Source organism: Apis mellifera, linkage group LG2, assembly GCF_003254395.2.
Source record: "Apis mellifera strain DH4 linkage group LG2, Amel_HAv3.1, whole genome shotgun sequence".
NCBI classification, from domain to species: Eukaryota; Metazoa; Arthropoda; class Insecta; order Hymenoptera; family Apidae; genus Apis; species Apis mellifera.
In genome coordinates, this window is record NC_037639.1 from 4,830,179 (window position 1) to 4,854,176 (window position 23,998).

Here is a 23,998-nt window from a genome sequence, read left to right on the forward strand (position 1 = left end):
GCTCTTTGTGAAAATATAAAAATATTTTACACGATTTCATTGTATACCTATCCTCTTTAACAATAGAATATCCATATATGGCAGATAGATTACATCTCATTTTGCCATTAAACAAGATGCAAGAGGATGAGAAACTGGAAACTTACATAGTACAATAAGGGTATTATATTTATTCTTCTTCTTATAGCTTTTTTTTATTATTTCATTATTTTTTTATTATTACATTTAATTCATTTCAATATTCTAAACAAATAATATCTTAATTGTCTTTTATACAATACAAATTCTAATAATTTTAAAGATTATTAAAGATTTTAAAAATAGGCGCAGTATGATCAGAAAAATTTATAATTAACTTGTTAATATAACATATTACAATATAAGACATTTCGATACATGAGCATATTTTAATTATTTCGCGCCAAAATTTAGGAGGCAATCTTGCATGTGTTGTGCATTACGCGCAAACTCGTAAGTAAGATCATACTGCGGACAGAACGCCAATACTTGCATTAAACCTTATATGTATATTGAATCTCAGTGATGTATATATATATCACGCATATTGATTATTAATAAACCGCATTTCTAGGGTTTTATTTGAAAATATCATTAAAATCCTTTGAATTGCAAGTTTTGTATAATTCAATTTACATATAAATATAGTTTTTTTTAAATAAAATAATATTATTAGTATAAAAAATAAAAGTTATTAATTGATAGTGTTGTAATATAAAAAATTTAAAAATTATTATTACTTGATAGATTTATATTATATCAAAATATAAAATATATTATCTAAATTTGAATATTAAGCTATAAGATCATTCTTCTTTTACAAACTACGAGAAATTTGTTAAACATTTTTATAATAATATATTTTCGATTTCAATTTATTAAATTTTATTTATAAATTATAAATCATAAGAATTTCATAAATTTCATTGATCAAATATTCAATGATAATGAAATAAAACATTAGTTAAAATAATGATAAATAATATTTAAGTTATATACTTAATAATTTATTTAGTTTTATTATTTTCCAAAAATTTCGCATTGCGCCTGCTTGTAAAATTTTTAGGTGCTGATTCGTTCGATTGAAGCGCCTTCCTTTATATGCTACGGTCATGTCGAGAAATACAGCAGTCCGTGTGGAACAGTGAATCTATCACAAACTAATCGATTATTTTAAATCAAAGAGCCAAAGTTCAACATCAAGTTCTAGTCTACGTAGCTCGAATTAGTTTCGCAAATCTAAAATGAATCTGGAAAGTTTGCTTCTTCCTTACTTATGGGAGAATATGGAACGTGCTCATTCCACTATAAATCCGAATCTTAGAGTTAGAATCAATCCAGAGAATCTGGGCTCGAAAATCATGCACGTGTACGATTTCCTACCGCAAAAAACGAGTCCAAAATTGCACATGGACTATTACAGACCATGGGGTGAATTGTTGCGCAAAAGCGAAGGTGGTGCATCAACGGTGACAGCTGACAAAAGCCAGTTCCGTGTGGATCTGGATGTCCAACAATTCTCACCCGAGGAAATCAATGTTAAAGTTGTCGACCGTTTCGTGATTGTCGAAGCAAAGCATGAAGAGAAAGAGGACGAGCATGGCTGGATTTCCAGGCAATTCATGAGGAAATACATAATTCCTGAACAATGCGACATCGATCAAGCGTCCTCGAAACTTTCATCTGACGGTGTCCTTTCGATTATTGTACCACGCAAGCAAAAAGTCATTTCGGAAGGCGAAAGGGTAATTAACATTGAACATACTGGGAAACCGTGCGATGCGCAAAATGAGGAAAGAAAAGAGAAAGAGGAGGACGTGGAGTAATAACTCGAAGTCTCAATACGGAATAATCCAGTGATTTTTATCACCTTTACTGTTTCCAGCTCTTACCGGAAATATTTATTTAGTGTTATATGAAAAAAATTAAACATATTTACGTATTAAATACGTCTTAAACGTATTTAGATGTGTATAGCTATTATTCGTTGCGCGAATCTTCTTGTACGTGTAAAGTACAAAATTTGTTGAATACATATGATATTATCCATTATTTTAAATAATTTTATTTTTATATATGAATAAGTATATTAAATTTATTTCTATTCGTCATTTTGTAATATTTTGTATTGTCTTCGAATATTTTTTTATTTTATTTTATTTATATCCTTTTAATATGTTTCTATCTCTTTAATGATGTGATGGCAAATGATGATATTGATCCTGTGTACTATGTATGAAAGTTGTTACTGTATGTGTAAAGTTTTATAAGCGGTGGATAATATATCGAAATTTATTGTAATTGTAAAACAAATCTAAATGATCGTGAAGAAAGTAAAGAAAGTAGATTTTATTTTTATTGCATTTATTTGATAAATGCAAGTTTGTTTTTTAACATGTGAAAATTATAATTAGTTCAAATTATCAAATTTAAAAAATACTTATAGATGTATGTTATCATTAAGAAAATATTAACTCTAATAGACGTAATTTTAGATGTAATTATTATTTTAGATGTATTTATTAAATAATAAATTACATATTCATATTAATTAATATTATATATATATATTTTCATGCTTCATAAGAAGCATTTGCATGTAAATAGATGTAATCAATAAGATTAGATTTAATGATAATATTATTAATGATTATATTAATTAATGATTTAATTATTGCAAGAATTATTTCAAGAAAATATTGTATTTTATTTTATCTTTCTCTATTATTAAATATATTGGAATTAAATCAAATAATTATATCAAATAAATAATATTACATTGTTTTATTTTTAATATGTTGTTTAATCATTAAAATTATTTTGTAAATATCAATTTTATAATTTTTCTTCACATTTATAAATGTAAATGATGTTCTATATAATTTAAAATAAATTTAAAAACTATTTATTTATATTATAACAAATTTTCACATAATCCTCTATTATATTTAAAATTTTTTTATTTCTCTTATTGTTTACCATATGAATTATATAATTTTCTTTTTCAGGAAAAAACGTCATATAAACGGAAATATGCAGATATCAAAATAATTTATTAAATTCAAAATTTAATAACCTTTAAATGAAAAATTTTAAGAAATCAATATATATCCAAAATGCTTTTATAAAATATTATTAATTTTTATTTATTAAATTTATTATTAAATGTTATATAATTAAAGAATTATAGAATTTTATTAATAAAAAATAAATGTAATTAAATTTTTTATCTTTTCTTTTATCATTTTAAAGATATGATTTATCTGAAAAGTAAAAATATACTGTTACTTTTAAGCTTATGATACAGCATATTAAACATATCACATTTATGATTCATAACAAAATATTGTGCAATATATCATATTATATACAATCATATCATGTCAAAAAATTTTATAAAATATCATAATTTATTTCTATCAGAAGAGTCGATTTGACATCTAAAAACATTCTTAAGCGTCTAAAGACATTATTACGTTAAAGAACTTGTTCTTATATTAGAATAGGTATACATAGTAACACGGTTTTCATAGACAGTGGCGTTAAACATAAAACGTACATGCTATGGTTAAGTTACGTTATATTGCGCAAGTTGCTATACAAAACTGATCTAAGATACGAAAACGACGATTGTATTCAAGGGCAACTCGACATTTTCCAGGGTCTTCTCGAATGCGCGCGGTGGTTCTATCCCCACCATTTTCCTTAGTGCGCAACAAATATGTATAAAAGAGAACTACCTAGTTGCCGACAGTTGATGTCGACGTATGAACGATATAACAGTACTACGATTAATCAGCTGCAAATAAATCAGTAATTTATACGTTTCATAAAATTAATAACAAAGGTAAAGCATTTTAATAATTTGTTAGTGAAGCATTTAAATTAATTATATTCGGAAAGTGGGGAAACATTCCTAACAACATAAACTACAGTTTGAATTGGATATTGAAAATACTTGCACAATGTCATTAATACCAATGATGTTTTCCGACTGGTGGGAAGATCTAGACCGACCTCATCGTCTTTGGGATCAACATTTTGGCACAGCAATAGATCTAGATGATTTTAATGATCTAGATTCACTTGGTTCAGAAGTTCTGCTATATCGACCACATAAACGCGGCAGAAGACATCATCGTCATAATCATCATCCATTCTTGAAGGCTTTCAACAAAAGGCATGGTCGCGGTGCATCTATTGTTCAAGCTGATAAAGACAAATTTCAAGTGACATTGGATGTATCACAGTTTGCACCGGAAGAAATTACTGTTAAAGTAGTAGATCAGAAAGTTGTCATCGAAGCTAAACACGAAGAAAAAAGGGATGAACATGGTTGGGTATCCAGACAATTTGTCAGAAAATATATCGTACCGTCACAATGTGATATCAATCAAGTAGAATCACATTTGTCTTCCGACGGTATCTTATCTATTACGGCACCAAGAAAAGAACCTTTACAATCTAGATCAAATGAGAGAACAGTGAAGGTACATTATACAGGTGAACCAGCTTTGACTAATTTTGACGATTCTTCAAATGACGTTTCTGAATCACAAAGAGAACAACAAATTCCACAACGAGAACAATCACAATCACAATCACAGCAAAATCAACAATTACAAAACCAACAACATCAACAACATCAGCGTTGTAAAAAGGGCAGTAAAGGTGTATAAGTCATGTTCATTATTTTTTTATTTTCATCTTAATTAATTTTAATTTTTTCCACCACAATAAACATAATTTATAGTATTATAAAACATTATATAAAACTTATATGTATATTAAACTTTACATGCACAAGTACAAAATTGAAGACAAATATTGTATTAATTATTTCTTTAATAAAGTAATAAAGAAACTTTATTTGATTTAAACTTTTGTTTGTTTATTTTCTTCCTTTCCATGATAATATTCCACAAGATGATAATAAAATTCAATCAATTATTCAAAAATTGTTATCTTCTTTTCCCCTTTCCAATTTTTAGACATGCATATAATAGATAATATATTTTAAAACAATTTTAAAAAATTGTTAAAAAAAAATAATTCTTATTTATTTGCTCTTTTTCTTTCCATTATTATTAAATATCTATCACAAGACAATTTTAAAAAATTATTCTAAAAATATTCAAACATATTTTAATTGATAAAAAAAATTATTTTCTCATAAGTTATTTTCTATTTTCAAATATATTATATTTTCAAATATAAAATATCTTAATTTTTCTTATATCTTAATAAATAAATTGATGTAATACATATATATTTATGTATATGTATTGAAATGATATTTTTTTATTTAATAAAGAATAAATATTTTTATGCGAAATTAATAAATTGAATCTTTTATTAGAGGTTGAGATTTCTCATTTAGTTAACAATACTTGTTAACTGTTAAAAATAATTATATATTTTATCTTATAACAGAAACATCCAGAAACATCCAGAAACATCCAGAAACATCCAGAATTTTTTAGCGAACGCTGACCTGATTAATGATAATCATATTTACGTGTACTTATGTGAGCTTGCATCCATATATGTACAGTTAATCATAAAAATATTTAAGAGTATACATTTGTTTTTAAATGTATACATTTTATACTATAAATACATTTTATAATAGAGAAAAAAATAATTAAAATTTATAATATTTTCAACAAATGTTTATTATTTTGCACTATAATAATAATTTAATTCAATGTTTGTTGAAAAACGTATTATGATACATTGAAAATTTTGTGACAAATTTATTAAACATGAAAATATTTTATATTTATTAATTTATATAAATAATATGAAGAAATTTGATTCAAAAATAAATTGATCAATGCAATTTGAAAAAATTATTATTATATTTTAAATAATTATTAATATATATTCATCATAATAATTATGTGGAAAAAATATATAATTTTTTTATTTATTAAGTTTATTAATTAATTTGATTAATTAATTTAAATATATTACTTAAAAAATTATATAATATTGTTCTAATTATTTATATATAGAAAAATATATATATAAAAATTGTATGTTAAAAAGTAATACGAAATACATATGCAAATGATCAGATATTTTTGTGACGAACTGTACGTATAAGATGGTAGCTTAGAAGCACCGAGAAGGATCAATTTTATACTGTGCAAGAATAGATTGCAAACACAGTGAATAAAACTAGCCTAAAGATCGATAGTACACATATTCATACAAATTCACATAAGTATTTTAAATAAGACTAAAATTCTAATAGATTTTTATAATGTATTTAAAATAATAGAGCTTAGTTTAAAAAAATCAATATTATTTCAATATTATTTTTATTTAAAAAATATAAAACAAAAAATAGATGTTATTAATAATAAGTATGAGTTAGTTAGATTTTAATAGAATATGTTGAAAATATTATTCGTGTAATAATCTGTTGGCTGAAGTTATTCATACAGATTTTATATGTAGGTATATTTATATCAAGATCATATATTATCACGAATATTTTGAAATTTAAAAGTTTTTAATCTAAATTGAAAATAAGATTAATTTAATAATTTCTATATTTTCAACATTAATGTTGAAAATTATAAAAATATAAATTTTTATGGAAAAAATGCGTTTAATATGTTTTTAATATAGATATTATTTTCTATGATATTCGCTAAAATTTATATGTTAGTATATAGTAATATTGTATACTTATATATATTACATATATAAAATATGATATTTTTTAATATTTTTTTCATTATATTTATAATACATTTAAGTTAAAACATTTTGTAGACATATCGAGAATTTCATGATAAAAATGCATCAAATCATTGATATTATATCAAGAGATAAATCTAAAAAAATAAGGAATTTTTTATAAAATAATTGTCTTGCTAGAAAAAAAATTACTGGAAAAAATTAATATCATAAAATATTTAAATATTCTGCGAGATAAAATATTCTAGAAATAAAAGATAGAAATAATAAATGAAAAGAATGACATTCGATGTTTTGTATAATATATATTTTAATATGCCGGGTGTTTTACGATTGCACAGCAAAGGATTCCTTTTAATTGTTAAATTGTTAAATTTGTTTGTTATATGTATAATTATTGCATATAATTCAATACTTCAAGTCTCTATAGACAATATAAATATCTAAAAAGATCTTTCTAGATAAATAAAATATAGTATTTTCTCGAAAATGTTCGCAAATAATAGAATGTTCTGGACACTCCACCTATCGGTAGCCGGTGCTATAAATACGTGCGCCGCGATCAGTAATAGCAGTATACAGAAAACACTCGAGAGAGAAGCTTGACAAGCTTATTGTAAACATTAAAAGTGAACATTTCGAAAAAGTCTGTGACTTAAGACATTACTATATCAAAAATCAAATTCAGCTAAAATGTCTCTGATTCCATTGCTGTTCTCTGATTGGTGGGAAGATTTGGATCGTCCTCATCGACTACTTGATCAAAATTTTGGTTTGGGATTATATCCCGAGCAATTATTGAATTCAAACATTCTTGATCAATATATCTTACCCAATCGTAACCAAAGATTAAGAAATCCATTGATATATTATAGACCTTGGGGTGAACTTCTGCGAAAAAATGAAGGAGGAGGCACATCAACTGTGAAAGCGGATAAAGATAAGTTCCAAGTAATTTTGGATGTTCAGCAATTTAAACCAGATGAAATTAATGTCAAAATCGTCGACAAGTGTGTTGTCGTCGAGGGGAAACATGAAGAAAAACAAGATGAGCATGGTTGGATTTCGAGACAGTTCACCAGAAGATATATGATTCCTGAGCAATGCGATATTGATCAAGTAACATCTAGTTTATCATCGGATGGTGTATTGAACATTACTGCACCTAGGAAGGAGCAACCAAAGATCCAGAACGAAAGAAATATCACCATCGAGCAGACGGGTAAACCGGCATTGAAGGAAAACACGGAGGAGAAGAAAGAAGAGAAGAAAGAAGAAAATTAGAATCAGAAAACATGTTGAATTATTGATAATATTGTGTTCCTGCTTCTTACTGCTTTCATATTTCTAAAGTTGTCTATTTTGTCATTTATTTAATTCGATTTTTGTAATATAGATTAAAATTTTTTTTAAAATAAATATTCGATAAAATATAATCTTGAGTTTTTTTTTTTATGTCCTTTTTTCATTTAAAATATCCTTCAGTTATTTTAATATATCGAATGTCTTCTTTAGATTATGCAATGTTAAATTTATGGATATTCATATTTCAACATACTATTTTTAGAATAATGTGTATATATATATGCATATAATTTGAGAGAATTCAGGATTTCATTATTTTAGGATAATAAAAAATAAATAATAATAATCAATTGAAACTAATAACTATCTAAAAAATAAATATTACTTTTTGTTCATAATATATTATAAATTTTTCAAAATCATTTTAATAAATAATTTACAAAATGTAATAATTTCTTTATATATTTGAAATATTTTCATACAAATCTATATAATAAAAATAGATTTGTAAAAGATTATATATATATTTGCAATTCTTATTAAAAATTTTAAGCAATGTAACTCAAAAATGTAATGTATGTAATATTAATTTATAATTTATTATTTATTGCTAGCCCACCATTTTGTTTTTTAATACACGACTTTATGTACAATTAATGTAAAACTAATTCAAGCTTAAGTATTTTATCTCAGAGCATTATATATAATATTTAAAATTACAAATATAAATAAAATCTGTAATTATAGTGGCTATCAAATTTTAAATTATATTACATTAAATTTAATATTTTTTGTTTTGTAAAGAACAAATAAAAATATAATATTTAATACGATTTTTACAAATGACACAAAACATGAAAGAATTTAATACTGCAAATATATCCTATTTAGTATTTCATTCGTTGTAGGAGTTTTTATCTAAATGCTTCTAATAAAACAGTATAATTACGGATTATCTTGAATTGACAAAACTTTCATTTTATATTAATTATTATAACATATTTTTCCAATGTACAATACTTAATTATTGTCAATAAGAAAAATTGAATTTTTGAATCGACGTTAAACGTTTATGTCGCAAGCACCATGAAGTATTACATATAATTTTTACTAATAAGACTTTTTACAATTATTTAGATTATATTTTTTATATAGAAAAATCGATGTTAAGGAAGCAATGCATAATTATTATTAACAATTCATTGACAAATATATGTTATAAACATCGGTTTTTCTTTTATAAAAACGCATAATTAATATCTCATAATTATTATTATTATTATTTTTTTTTTGTATACTCTTATTGAGTGGAAATTCGATAAACATATCTTATTTAAACATTTTTTCCGCTATAATCTTAAAATTTACAAAACATAAAATATATCGAAATTGTTAATATCAGCTGTCTTTCAATACTTCTTTCAAAATAGATCCTGTATTTCTGGCTGGAATAAAATCCGGGAATGTTGGTAAATTTACATTGGAAAGTAATGAAGTAGATTGCGTAGATGAAGTTGAATGTTGTCTACTATGACCAGGCCGTGGTAATGGCTAGAAGAAAAACAATCATTAGATGACAAAACTTTGAAAATAAATGAAAATAAAAATTAATTTTTGTTCTTACCGGTGTTTGAATTGGTAATGCGGGTAACTGTGGTTTAGGTTTCGATTCGTTCTCTAGAAATCTAATGAATGCTGCTGACAAGGATGCTTCTTGATTCTAAATAACATAATTTGTATATTTATACAATTATACAATTATATAATTATATAATTATAATTATACTTCATATAAATGCTTATATAAGTATATATATATACTTATATATATATACAAAGAATGTTAAATCGATATTTCGTAATATTAAATTTAATTATAAAACCCATTAATATATTATATAAAGAAAAATAATTTAATTATATTATTAGTTATATGTTATATATAATAGTTATGCATTTACGTGGATTAATAATTTCATGTATTAAAATTAATTATAATATTAAGAAGAAAAATTAATTTACTTTATTAGGAACTGTAGATCCGCTATTTAAACGAGAAAACCAACTATTTTGTCCGATAGTGTTATTCAATCCTGCTTTATCCTTTTCCGTTTCGTTGAAATCTAAAATTGTGGAAAACACTCTAAGGACCGAAGATTTATCTGCTGCTGATGAAGACAAGTAACCCAATAAAAGATTTTTAATGAGAGTTCTGAAAAAAATAATTGTTTGATTATGTAATTAACTAAAATTTTTCTGATATTATATATAAAGTAATTGATAAATTTAAATATTAATTTGCAAGTTGTAATTATAATGTAATTTGATCATAATTAGAATTTGAAAATTGAATGAAAGTAATATTTATAAATATATGAAATAGATACTAACTTATCAACTTTTCCCTCTCCACTTTGTTTTGCCTCTTCTATTCTTTGATCTGCAGTGTTTACGAGATTCGTTAATCGGTCCACTATAAATGTATGATAAATCATTATAAGAAACAGAGATAAAAACAAAATTAGTAATGTGTAAATATCAAAGAATAATTTTTACAATATTATCAATGAATAATAATACGTTTAAAAATGCAATTTCAGTAAAATTATTAACCATTTAAAAGAAAGTTTAGAATGTTGGATGTTTCATTTCTATACATGTGCATTCCAGCGTTGTAAAGTTGGCAGATTTGAAGGTTGAAAAGACATGAGCGTAAGTATAACACAAGTACTGGTTGTCTGAATATCACACCAGTACCTGATGTAATACTCACACCCATGTCTTAGTTGCTCATGCTGCATTCTTCACTTATCATGCCATACTAGCAAACTATGACGCATGCTACTAAAAGTAAGAAAGCTATATTAATAGTAATGTATACTATAGTATAGTATGTTACAATACATTACATTACATTACATTAAAATAGAACAACTATCCTAATATAATTTCATTGAAATTCTTTACAAATAAAATCATGTATTCTATCTTACAAATTAATATAATTTGAAATGGCTATATTATAACAAGCTTAAAATAGTTTATAGAATATAATATTAGCATTATCAAAGACAAATTATTAATGTTAAATTTGAAAGTTGATTTTTCAAAAACCATTAATAAGAAAAGACAAAAGAATATACATGATAGCTAGCAAAATGAAATCTTTCAAGTACATTTTTTCATCCTTGTAGGATAATGGTAACGGGTGGGAAACCCCACGAGGTAATATGAGCTTTTACAATTCACACACTCACAGTTACCGCATGAGATTACCCACTCCAACGCTACCAAATTTTATGTTTATAAAGATCTGTTTATGTTACATATATTATTTCAATATACATACGATTGAATATCTTAGTTTATCTATTATATATATATTTGGATGTTTAATAAACAAAATTTATTAATTAAAAATATATAATTCATCTTATTTACACATTTATAAATAGCATAATGCCATTAAAATAATTACAAAAGTACATATATCATCATATATTATTATTATGTCATTTTAAGTCAACTTAATCTTTTTATACAATATTATTGCAAATTTGTGATAGATAGTATAATTAAGAATTTACATATAATTTTTTATTAAAAGATTTAATTTATAATTATTAAATTATATATTACGTATATATTAACAATTTAATTGTATAAATTGAAAAAAAAATGAGCAATTATTAGATGTAAATGTATATAAAAAATTTTTACAATATAATATCAATATCAATATAAATTTTGATGATATGAATAAAAAAATGTGACAGATTGAATGGAAAAAAATATATAATTAAATATAAACAAAAAAATTGCCATACAATAAAATTCTTTACTTTCGTGCTGACTAGCAATACTTCATATGTTAGTAGATAAGAATTTATATTTAGAAAAAACAGAAGATAGTACCAGCACCAGTGGCAATGCATGAGCCAACGAAGATGTGATTTAGTGCGCTAAGGCGATCGTCCAGTTCGTAGCCGGATACCAGCAAGAATCCTGGGTTATTGTCAAAATCCCAGAATTACCAGCTGATATTTGACTACATCACCAGATTATTTATGTGTTTGCTTTTTGCAGATTAGTCACAGGTCACACTCAAACTGATGATAATAATAAAGTGGGATTTAACCATTTCACCATTTCAGTGCATAAATTGTAATTAGAAAGTGTGATATTTCGTGTAAAAACAAGCTATTAAACGGTAATAAATATTTTTTTTTTTTTTTTCATAAATTTATCGCATGTGCTTTCCTAATTTTTACAAATAAAGAATTTTAAATAATTCATAATATATTGATCCAATATACCACTTCCAATACACTGATTTTTATGTTCATTAATATTTTGACATTAATACTTCTCATAGCACATATGATCACTTATGATGCAAAATTTGTGCAATTATTATTTTATATATTAGTAAAAAAAATTAAAACATATACTACAAAAATATTTGCGATTTAATTTAAATATAATATGCTTTTCTTTCGATCTAAATTATATGAGAATAATTCACTTAATTTAATATAATTATATGTTAAAGTAAAAAAAAATAAAATAATATATTTAATATAAATAATTAAAGTAAATTATTCTCAAATACGATAACATTCAATACCGATGTTGATGTTACATAGCAGTTTATATTGCAAATTTTTATAATTAAACAATGTGAAGCTTTGATACTAAAGAATTAAAATCTTTAGAATATTTCTAGCTTATTGTTACTTGCAATTTCATTTTCTAAATTGTATTGTAAAAATCCCGGTATTACATTTATATCCACACCAAAAAGAAGTGCTTACACACATGTACATATTATTCACTTATTTTAAATTAATAGTTTTCGAAAATTATATATATATCTGACATATTTCAAAATTAGTTACATTATTAAATATATGAATTGATTTTACATGAATTTGCAAATATGATGTTTCCTTGCGATCGTATGAAGATTACATGAGCTTGCTATCGATAAACAACGATCGAAGAAATTTTTAATTATATATATATATATAAAAAAAAAAAAAGAAAAAAAAAAGAAAAAGAAAAAAAATGCTAATCATGCGAAATGTTAAAAAAAAAAAAAAAAAAAAAAAAAAACAAGATGCAGGCAAATATAATACTTTATAACAATAGTAGAATCGAATACCTTCTTGGCTTAGTTGTTCGATACGTTCTGTTTTTTTATCAAGTTGCTCGCTTAATCTGGATGCTGCTTGTAAACATTCTTTAGCTTCAGCTAATTGTTCCTATTAACAATTATCGAAGGATTATACACTTTTGCATTAAGTATTAGAGAAATAATATTTTTAACGTTTATGCTTAATTATATATAATAAATATACCTTAAGATTTGTAACATCATTGGTTAATTCTTCCCTTTTTTTATAAGATTCGTTTAATTTAGATTGTATTCTTTCTGTTGCTGCTATGATATCTTTTTCTTTATCTAAAAGTATTATTAATACAAATTATCATCCAATTATTGTTACAAATGACGATAATAATATTTCATAATATTTTACGTCGCTCGTAAAAACCACGAAATTGTTTGAATTACCTTGTTGGAATTGTTCTAGGACAATTTGTAAATTGGTCAAAGACGCAGTTTGGGATAGGATCTTGTCCTCGGCAACGGATAATTTATTTTGTATATCATCCCTTTGTTGAACGATCAATACCATTTGTTGCTGCAATGTTTCCACTTGTTGATTTGCTCTTATATTAGCAGAAGTATACGCATTCGAACTGGTCTTCAACTTTTCCTCGGCCTGTTGTAATTTAGCTTCCAATTCTTTTCTCCCTTCTTCAGCGAGCAAAGCATCTTCCGTGTAATTCGATTCCATTTCGACCAAATGCGATCTTAGCCTTTCTAATTCTTTCGCGGCGTTCGCTTCTTTGCTCTGACTTTCGCCAAGTTGATTCTGCAACATTCTGTTGTTCGATTGTTCTTGAATTAGAGCCGCTTCTAACGCGTTACACTTCTCACTGAGAATCTCAATTTCCGATGTTTGCTTTGAATGCTCGACAATCCCACAAGTTGCCGCCCCGTTGCTCGAGTCTTCGGCGTTTCTCAAACGCTGTTGGACCGCTTGCAACTCGTTATTCGTCCACAAAAGTTGAGCATCTTTCTCCTTCAGATCAGATAAATGTATATCTTTCTCTGCTAATAAACTCTGAATCTGCGATGTTTGCTCGTTCAAGAGTTGCGTTAACCTTTGGATTTCCCCATGATATTGCAGACTTTCATTGTGCTTGACGGTTACAAGTTTCACGAGTTCGTCCCTTTCGTTCTTCACAGTCGAAAAATGATCCGACGTTTCCTCGCTATTTTTAGCAAGATGAAGCGCATTTTTAAGGTCATTGATTTCCTCGTCTTTTTCTTTAATAAGGTGAGACAGACTTTCTATCGTTTGTTTACCCATATCGATCGATTCCTTATAACCCTCGATGGTGTCTTGCATTTTCTTTCGTACATCCGTAATCTCAGCGATCAATTTACTATTTTCGTTTTTCAGAGCATCGTTTTGTCGTCTTTCTTCCTCCAAACACGCTGCAATTTGTTGTTTCTCGTTGTCATAAGCGTTTTCATTAATACGATTTAATAATTCCTTTTTCTCCTCTTGTAGACACGCTACGTCGTACTCCAATTTCTTATAATTATCCCGAATTGCTTCGTATTCGCTCTTTAAAGTTTTACTCTCTTCCGTGACAGTTGCAAAATTTTCTTGCAACTTTGCCAATTCCCTCTCCCTCAAACGCAAAGTCTCCACCTCGTTCATCAATTGAGCATGATCACTTTGCATGGAACTTAATTTTTCAGTCAACTTGTTAATCTCAAATTCATTATTCTTTAATTCCTCGTGCTTTTTTATCTCATTTTGCAAATTTTCGTTCTCCAATTGAAATTTTTCCGCCGTTTTGTTCATTGAAAAGTAATCACTCTCTAATTTCGCGTATCTTTCTTCCGCCTCGCGTAATTCTTCCCTAATTTCACTCAACATCTTCTCCTTACTCGTCGCTCGTTCTTTCAATTCCGACATCTCCTGTTCCAACAGAGACTTTTCCGTGCTCACCAAATCTATCTTATCGTTGGAATCGTCTTGAATGGCAGTCAACTGTTCCAACAGTGAATTCTTCTCTTTCGTTAAACTTTCATTTTCTTGACTCAATCTCACTATGCAATCCTCTTTCCCGTCTATCCGATTGAATGCCTCGTCCAATTCTTTCCTCATGTTCAATATATCATACTCCAAATCATCTTTCTCGCGATCAGTTCTGTTCAATCGTTCCTGAAGATCTCTCAACGTATCGTTACCACCCGCCTCCGAGTTGCTTTCACGCCACTGCGAGATCTCCATCTCCAATTGTTCATTCCTCCGGGACAATTCCTCGTTTTCCTTTTGAATCTCATCCTTCTCGCCTCGAATCTCCGCCAACGTATTTTCCAATTGCCTCCCGTTAGAGGTGCACGTTCTTAACTCCCGCCTCGTGTTCTCGAGATCGCGTTTCAACTCCTCGATCAATTCGATATTTTCGTCCAAATCTTTGCACCTGTCCAACGACATCCTCAATTGTTCCCGCATCTCTTTCTCGGTCCCCTCCAACAGGTCTATCTTTCTTCGCAACTCGTCGTTCTCGTCCAACGTCACGTTCAACTTTCGATTCAGGCTCTCCATCGTGTTGAACGTGTCTTCTATATCCTCCGGGATATTTTCCAATTTTCCCTGTTTCCTAGCTTGAGACGCGGTCGCCGCTCCACCCTGGCCCTTCAATCGGGTTTCGTTCGGGCCGACACCGCGTATAACAGCGTTCTTCTTTCGCAACGAGTTCTTCTTACGCAGCACGGAATTCTCCGCTTGAAGATGTTTCACTTCCTCGTTCAACGATTCGATTTCCGACTCCAAAGAGACGACTCGTTCCTCGTTCGCCTCTGGTATGGGCGGCAGATTCAATTTTAAATCCTCGATCTCCTGCAACAGCGTGTCGATATGGGTCTGTTTAATGTTACACTCCATTTGCAGGTCATCCTTCATTTCTACGATCCCCTTCAACTCCCTGTTCAACTCTGACACCCATTTCTCCACCACATCTTTCTTCCACTTCACGTCTATGTACTCTTTCGCAAGGGTCTCGAAAATCGACTCGTCCGGCTCTATCTCGACGAAAGAACTCTTCAAAATATCCTTCACCCTCTTCGTTAATTCGCTCAAGTCGATTCTCTTGTCCCGCGCCTCGATCGTCCCTTCGCTCTCTTCCGTTCTTTCTCGATCGTTTCTTGTCTGGATACATTTATCTACATATTCTAAACTATTAGTTTGCACGAAGCATGGAACAGTTTCCGTTCGCATCGACGTGCTCGATTCCTTAAGTTTACCTTCCAATTGGACGACCTTATCTTGAGCCTGATTGTAGTCTACGTAAAGCTGTTCGTAAGCGTTTTGAAGGCACTGATGTTTCTTTTCAACCTCCTCCTTGAGAGATAACAGTTTCTCTACGGAACGAATGAAAAGATAATTAATTGAAACTAATCTTTCTGTTGTATCTGTTATGATCAATCACTTCACATCGATACACTGTGTTGATCGATAAACATTGATAAATCAAAATTAATGCATTTGTATGTAAAAATTCTTAAATTTAAAATTTGCATCTTGGAAAAAAATAATGTAAAATCAAAGGATTAAAAATAAAACTTGAAAACTTAATGAAATTTATCAAAAAAATGAAAAGATACTATGTATGTGTTAAAAAATTAAGAAAAATTTTTACAAAATATAATTGCGAATGACTTGTATCGTCACCTATCGATTCCTCGTGTTGCTGATCGAGTTCCTCGACGCTGGTGAACAATCTTTTATTCTCTTCTTGAAGCTCCTCGATTTTCTTGTACAATTCCATTTCCCTGTTGCTCGAGGCCTCGATAAATCCATCGTGTCTCACGTGATTCTCCGAGTTCACGCTGAAATTAGGCTTCAACGGAACGGATTCGTGGGTGACAGTGCTCGGTCTCTTAAACTTTTCGTCGAAGTCGGATTTCTCTTGTTTATTAGCCTCGCTGTATTTCTCGTTTTCGGTTTCCAGCGCTTTTAGCGCACCTCGAACTAAATCCAGCTTCTCGAGAGAGTTCAATTTGGACAGCACCGTGCGGAAATCGTTGATCAACGCCGTTTCATCCGATTGCATGCGTTTCGTATTCCTCTCTGCTTCTCGACTCTAATCAACACACGATAATATTACGATGCTCGTTTGATCAGAAGAATATTTTTCTTTTTTTTTTTATCAAGAAAATATAATTGTTTCTTTTTTATCGATTGAAATCTATATCCTATATTGGACAAAATATTTCTAAGAATAGATTGAGATCGGTTAAGGAAAAGTATAGATTTTTGATTATAAAAAGTCTTTGTAACGTAATATCAATTCGTGTCTAAAAAAAGGTATTGGATTTTATTTCATAATAAGTATGCAAACAATTAGTGAAACACTTGCACGTGCTTAACTACCACTTGTTATATTCTTAGTGTGTAAGAATCATTAGTATAGTGTTAACAGTTAATAATAATAAATATCTTCGTGTTTGGATCGTTTGTTTTATTTGACCAGATTTAAGTCTTTAAATACACTGTGCCGTTTAAAATAAAGTGATCCCAAAGTATTACAGTGTCAGAATTCAATTTCATAACATCCTTTTATTCAAATTTGTTATTTGTATAACCATGTCTGTTACATAGGCATATTAGTAATCTCAAATTTGTTTGATTAAACGTAATGATTCACTAGGAATGCTTCTTAATCATGCTAATACATACCGAAGGTCGAAACATACTTTTCGACCAACTGGAAGAGAATAAATTATACTTTCGATTTGTCTTTATCAAATTCTAATACCTTTTCTTCCATTTGTATTATACGATTCACCATATCCTGTTTCGCTCTCAAGAATTCTGCTTTCTGATGTCCATCGGTTAATTCATCTTTCAAGGAGGAATTGTTAACCTGAAATGAATAATTATTAGAAACTTTACAACGACAGTTAAATTTTTTTTCTTTATCACATGTATATTTTATTTCTCTTACGTATATCTCTATTATACGTTTAATATATTAAACATATTTACAAAGTATGTAAAAAAAAGAATACTTTCCTACATTCTGAACTAAAATAAAAATAAAATAATCGAATAATTAATAAATCAAAATTGTTTTATAAATAAAGATTAATCTAAATTAGAATAGAATAAATAATAACTTTTTTGTTTAAACTAAAGAAAATTGAGTTTCAAAATTCTTGGAATATATGTAAATTCAACCAATTTCTAACCAAATGTGTCCAATGTCTGTTATTTCAAATTTGATTTTCTTTAAAATAGAATTTCAAGCTCAAAAAATTGTATTTTACATTTTTATATATATTTGTATATTTTTATATACAAAGTAACTTTCTATAATTTAGTTTACATCATTTACAAACAGAATCATAGATGTCGAAAAAATTGTTATTGAATGTAATTATGTCGCTTAAATAATAATTAAGATCATGTAAATAAAAGTACACGAAATTTAAAATTGAAATTAAAAAATACTTACAAACAACAATTCATAAAAATAACATATTTATGAATTAAAATTCATCATTTATCTTTTCAACAATGGAATGGATTAAAATTTCTTAGAGTGGAATATCAGTGTTACAAATGTTACAAGTTGTAAAACGAGGAAGAAAGAAAATGTGTCAACATTTATATTTATTATGCAATTTTAGAAAAAACAGTAATAGTAAATTGATTATGTTACGCGTTATATATTTTGCATCAATAAGATGGCAGTGATACGATATTGATTGAAGATAATGCGTAATGACATGTGTTGTCACATGTATATGTGCGTAAAACGTCGGTACCGAGTTAAAATTAAACGCAATTATCTGAAAACAATTGCATCAGTAATTATACCATTTATGTTTAGTGGGACAGAGAAGACAATGCGATTATTAAATGGACAGGGAGCTATGAAAATATTATATGTACGAGTAGCGCCGGTAATTTTTTTTAAGAATGTATTAAACTGTTATTTTTTTGTTGCTAGTCATTTACTTACAATTTGTCTCGATTCTCGTAATTTATTTATTATTTATCACGATTAAATTATATTTTTTTTTAATAATTAATATAGATTCATTCTCTTCATTAATTTGAATGATATATACTAATTGATAAAATAGAAAATGTTTATGAAAAAATTTTATCTATATTTTCTTTTGAGAATTTTTCAAAACTTTCCTTATCAATGCAGATTTGTTCGCTCCAATATTACAATTTTTGCCATTATTGAATAAGATTTTAGAGAAATTTAATTTTTTCGATTATATTATGTATTAGCAAGAACAGAAATAAATTTTGTTAAAAATATTAAATTTGTGTGAATACTTTACCTTTTGAATGCGTTTAACTTCGGCTTCTAAATCTCGTATCTTCATGGTGGCTTGTACCAATTGTTCTTGCAACTGTCGTACGTGGTTCTGATTTTTCGAATTTCGATTTTTCGCGGACGGTGGGTCCCAAAAAAATACTTCGCCCTCATCATCTTGATTATTATCGTTCTGCAACGAACAGATCATTGAAATTATAAATAATAATAATCCGAATCCATTTTATTATTCCATCCATTTTACTACTCCAGCAATTTATTATTTGGTAGAAGCTCGTAACAAATAATTCTCTTCCAATTCTCATTAAACGTAAAATATACATCGAATATATTATAACTTTCTTTCTAATCAACATATTTTACATACATTACATTTCTAAATAAATAAATAAACATAATTGTAAACAATTTTGACGATTATTCTATAATATGTTCATTACTTTATCAAAATCTCGATGTTAGATAAAATTATACAGGAGCCACAATTATATTAAAGAGATAGAATTAAAAAAAAATTCACAAGGATTTCTTAAATAGATGATCTTTCGAAAACAAGATATGGATCGGTGCATTAGCAAACGTGTGATTCGATTGAAAATTCAAGTGTCTTGTAACAATTCTTACGAAAACGAGCGATAATTCGCACACACATACAAAAAAAAAAGTGTCACACAAGTGTTTTAATCACAAAAAAATATTCTTTATCGAGACGAATAGATCGGCAAATCGTAACGTGCCATGACATTTCAATGGCCATGTCGGATACGAGTAATTTTTATCGGAGAGGAAACTCGCGATTATATCGCGTAAAAAATTACTAGAGATCATTTTTTTCATCGAATGACTTTTATGAATTTTAGAAAAATATTAAAGAATCGTATCATTATTAATTTAACTGATAATAAACAATTTACCAAATTTTCTCTCCTAAATTATCCCATAATTAGATCTTCTGAAGAATAAACAATTAATTGAAGTTAAAATAACAAAGGCTTACGTATATTTTTAAAAGAAATCAATGGTATAAAATGTATTTTAAGGAATTAATTTCAATCAAAATATTCCTTATTTAATGTAATCTACATTTAATAGGGATACATTGAATAATGAATGTTATTGACAATGAATAATTAATCTGCTTATTAATAAATTGATAAATTGATAAATTGAATTACAGTTTTATTTATTCAATAAACTAAAAGGAGTTCGAATTCTTTATAAATAAAAATTTATATATAGAAATAAATAAGCACTTTGATGAATGCTTTACATATTTTAATTCGAATCTTTAAGTATTTTAATTTTCTGTAAATATATAAATTTAGCTACTTGCTTTTTGAAATTCGAGTATTTTATGAGTATTTAACGTATCCAAACTATGAATAAGTTTTCGATTTTTATAAAATTAATATTAATCTGATCGTGAATACAATGGATCCATTGAATTGATATTGATATTTAACTTGCATCGTTAAATATACAATATACAGTAGGCACACAATCTTAAATTCATCAATCCAATATCCAATTGTCAAAACATTGCAACATGAATCGTGCCACATTGACGTTTCTCTGCAACTTTTCGACTCGAAGCAGGATGTGACCGACTGGTAAGCAGCGTATATGATTACCAACTTATGATTGTTGTACACAGGTTTACATAAGTATCTCGTATGCCAATGAACAATGCAACGTAGCGTAGACGTTGTTGTTGTGCGACCATGGTCTCGTGCGAAAGGAGAGAAGAGAGAAGAGAGAGAAAACTGGGAAAAAAATAAAAAAAAAAAAAAAAGACTAGCGGGGATGGGCGCACTTATGCAATCGAAATTATGATCAGTCTCGTTGAGGAAGAGAAAGAAAAACGATATTGAAGGCACATTCGGTTTTTCAAATTCCCGCGGAACCCGATGCGGGAAAGGATGTCAAGATTTTACGGTGAATTGAGACCTTATAAAAGCCTTGTCATTCCATAGAAATTGCCTCCGATTATGTAACCCCTCGTGTACTCTCTCACGTGTTCCATGCATATTTCGCCTCTTGTTTTTATCTATGCAAAAGCCGATCGGATATCTCAATTTAATTCAATTCGCACCGCCAGATACGGTAAATTAAATTTGTTATTGAAAACGCGTGCTGGATAAATTGCAATCTCGTTTCCTTTTTATCTCTGGTTTTATTTCTCTCTTTTCTTTTCCCTTCTTTTCAAAGTTGTTACGGTTCCAAGTTTGCTCGAATTGTATTTTATGATATAAATATAATGGGTCTTTTAGATAGTTTAGAACCGAGGACCGTTGCATTCGCTTGTGTGCATCTTGTTTTTTATTATTTTATCTATTTAATAATTTTTATATTTGAAATGAGGTTAAAAGAGTATATATATATATATTTGTTTTCAATTGTCGAGGAAACTAGGTTATTGATAAGCTAACTGAAAAGCTTTTTTTCTTTTGAATTTATATTTTTATTTATTTAATGAGGAATCATTGTATATGTAAAACATAAAAGAAACAGATATTTCAAAATTTCAAAATTTTTTCAATTTGTTTAGTAGAATTATTTTATTAAATAGTGCAGAGATAATAATAATTTAGTCTTAGAGATATATTTATTTTTTTATTATTTCCTTATATGATATATAATTTTCATATTCAAAGTGATAAGATAAAAGTTTAAAATGAAATACGAGTGAATATATATATATATATATTATTTCTATTAATAGTTAATAATAATTGAATAATAATGCGTATAAGGTCTTTCTCTATCGTTCTCTACGTAATAAATACGCAATTATATGTTTCAAACAAGAAGAAATATCAGATGATTGAATAATTTCAAACCTAAATAGCATAAACCGTACAGGAATAATTTAATAAAGTTTAGATTTAATAAAACTTACAATAATGCATGAATAGAAAAATAATTCAAAAGCGAGTCACGAAATTTTATAATGCGCTGCTGAACTATAACTCGTTTGAGAAAAAGGGAAAAACAATTGTCTCAAAACTTACAATGCCTCGTTAATGTAATGCCCACATTACAATTTAAATTGTAACAGATTATTCTGAAAAAAAAAAAAAAAAAAAAATAAATTTACAGGGACACTCGTAAGGATTGTTTCGAAAAATGTGGAAATTCCTTTGGTCCAAGAGAGTCAATAGGGAGAAATAGCTTGTCAATTGATTTCGAAAGTCCTTCGCCATGCATTACCATAATTCTATACAAATTATTCAATGGGTTGTCATTGTGTCCACGCATAACCCTGACAAAAGACTACAAATAGGTTTTTAACCTACCATAAGTTTCTCCCATCTCGACAGGGGAAGCAAAGATTCATCTTTCGACCGGGCTTTATGCTGCCCAAAGTTTCTTTCATCTAAAAGTCAATTCTTCGCCTACTCCAAACAAATCCTACGTTTTCTTCTTTGCCACCATAGTGAAAAGAATAGAGCAAAAGTTAGGCAAAAAAATGTATTGTGTATGGGGTGTTGATAATAATTCATAGAATATTTTTTCAGAATTGATTTAGAGACTGAATCGTTAGTATGAGAAAATATCGATTGAAATTTATTTATAAGGTTACGAAGCAATTGAAGTTTGCATTAGACGAAATGAGATAGAGCGAGATAACTATATCTTACTCTGTCTCTTGTCTTACTTTATCTAAAGCAAACTTGAATTGCTTACAATTAATTATAATAATTGCTTTCGTGATTGTTTTAACCTTTAAAATCGATTCTCTCAATATTTTATATTATATTAACGCTCTGTATATTCTCGTTATAGTTTTTGAAAAAAAAAAAAGAGCTCGTTTTATACAAAGTAATTAATTTAATGAGTTGTAATTTTTCCACGATGTTAACGTTGAAGAATCATGTAACATATATCTAACACATCCTTGAAAAATCGATGCAACATAAAGAAAAAATTATAATATTCAATGAAAAATTATTAATTATTATTATGTAAATTATGATGATACGTATTTATTAATTATGTTTTTGGTTTAAATTTTCCAAAGATGGATACGCAAGAGGACGGAATATTTCCATGATCTTTCCTGTCTTTTTTTTTTTTTTTTTTTTTTTTTTTTGTAAAGTAATTTGAATAAACAAAAATCAATTCGTCGATGCATATGTTGGAACAGTTTGGTGTCGCATCGTTGCATATTATTCATACGACCCTCTCAGATATGCGACTGATACTGAAAAGCTTTCGATGCACACTGTCGAAATGGTAATCGATGCACGCGCGTTATGCATCTGTCTTGCCTCCGACTGATATTTTTTTAAATCGATCCTGTCCGCGATAAACAGTCCTTTTGCCCCCGGAATATAACCCCGATTTCAGCGTGGAGAGAAAGAAATAATTTGAATAATTTTCAATTTTCCTTTTTCCAATAATGTGAGAATGTAAAACTTAAACTCGAGTAATCGTGTAATACATCAATCTTTCTAAACGATAATGTATTTCCCTAATTAACCTGAATTCTAAAAGTTCCGCTATAAAGAAAAAAAAA

At 27.7% G+C, this 23,998-nt stretch overlaps 4 protein-coding genes and 3 non-coding genes across 11 annotated transcripts in view; 3 read left to right on the forward strand and 4 right to left on the reverse strand.

Moving 5' to 3' along the window:
• Window positions 1–1,125: 1,125 nt before the first annotated feature.
• LOC724405 (protein lethal(2)essential for life) lies at window positions 1,126–2,399 on the forward strand. The gene has a single exon (XM_003249641.4). It carries the CDS (start codon window positions 1,263–1,265, stop codon window positions 1,842–1,844), a length of 582 nt encoding a protein of 193 aa, XP_003249689.1. The 5' UTR covers window positions 1,126–1,262; the 3' UTR covers window positions 1,845–2,399.
• Window positions 2,400–3,757: 1,358 nt separating this feature from the next.
• On the forward strand, window positions 3,758–4,898 carry LOC724449 (protein lethal(2)essential for life). Its single transcript, XM_001120137.4, has one exon. It carries the CDS (start codon window positions 3,984–3,986, stop codon window positions 4,695–4,697), a length of 714 nt encoding a protein of 237 aa, XP_001120137.1. The 5' UTR covers window positions 3,758–3,983; the 3' UTR covers window positions 4,698–4,898.
• A 2,389-nt stretch (window positions 4,899–7,287) lies between these two features.
• LOC724488 (protein lethal(2)essential for life) lies at window positions 7,288–8,165 on the forward strand. The gene has a single exon (XM_001120194.5). It carries the CDS (start codon window positions 7,423–7,425, stop codon window positions 8,011–8,013), a length of 591 nt encoding a protein of 196 aa, XP_001120194.1. The 5' UTR covers window positions 7,288–7,422; the 3' UTR covers window positions 8,014–8,165.
• An 846-nt stretch (window positions 8,166–9,011) lies between these two features.
• Window positions 9,012–23,998, reverse strand: part of LOC411348 (thyroid receptor-interacting protein 11) — a 58,341-nt gene continuing 43,354 nt past the window's right edge. For 4 of the 5 annotated variants that reach the window (XM_026446395.1, XM_394822.7, XM_016910895.2 and 1 more), the window contains 10 exons: window positions 19,484–19,651; window positions 17,941–18,048; window positions 16,854–17,265; window positions 13,610–16,543; window positions 13,395–13,498; window positions 13,199–13,298; window positions 10,426–10,507; window positions 10,057–10,246; window positions 9,659–9,754; window positions 9,012–9,585 (listed from right to left, as the gene is read on the reverse strand). In XM_026446395.1, the coding sequence (XP_026302180.1) occupies window positions 9,433–9,585; window positions 9,659–9,754; window positions 10,057–10,246; window positions 10,426–10,507; window positions 13,199–13,298; window positions 13,395–13,498; window positions 13,610–16,543; window positions 16,854–17,265; window positions 17,941–18,048; window positions 19,484–19,651 (4,347 nt within the window). In that variant the 3' untranslated portion in view covers window positions 9,012–9,432. The remainder of the gene's footprint in view (window positions 9,586–9,658; window positions 9,755–10,056; window positions 10,247–10,425; window positions 10,508–13,198; window positions 13,299–13,394; window positions 13,499–13,609; window positions 16,544–16,853; window positions 17,266–17,940; window positions 18,049–19,483; window positions 19,652–23,998) is intronic. The other variant, XM_006560431.3, reaches the window with a different exon arrangement.
• On the reverse strand, window positions 10,736–10,818 carry Mir12 (microRNA 12). Its single transcript, NR_031509.1, has one exon. It is a non-coding gene; the product is annotated as a microRNA 12 (primary transcript).
• Window positions 11,231–11,329, reverse strand: Mir3477 (microRNA 3477). The gene has a single exon (NR_039503.1). It is a non-coding gene; the product is annotated as a microRNA 3477 (primary transcript).
• Mir283 (microRNA 283) lies at window positions 12,001–12,100 on the reverse strand. Its single transcript, NR_034290.1, has one exon. It is a non-coding gene; the product is annotated as a microRNA 283 (primary transcript).

What these genes read in the sequence shown, in the direction of transcription:
- LOC724405 (XM_003249641.4), top strand. Translation starts at nt 1,263, where the DNA reads ATGAATCTGGAAAGTTTGCTTCTTCCTTACTTATGGGAGAATATGGAA.
- LOC724449 (XM_001120137.4), top strand. Translation starts at nt 3,984, where the DNA reads ATGTCATTAATACCAATGATGTTTTCCGACTGGTGGGAAGATCTAGAC.
- LOC724488 (XM_001120194.5), top strand. Translation starts at nt 7,423, where the DNA reads ATGTCTCTGATTCCATTGCTGTTCTCTGATTGGTGGGAAGATTTGGAT.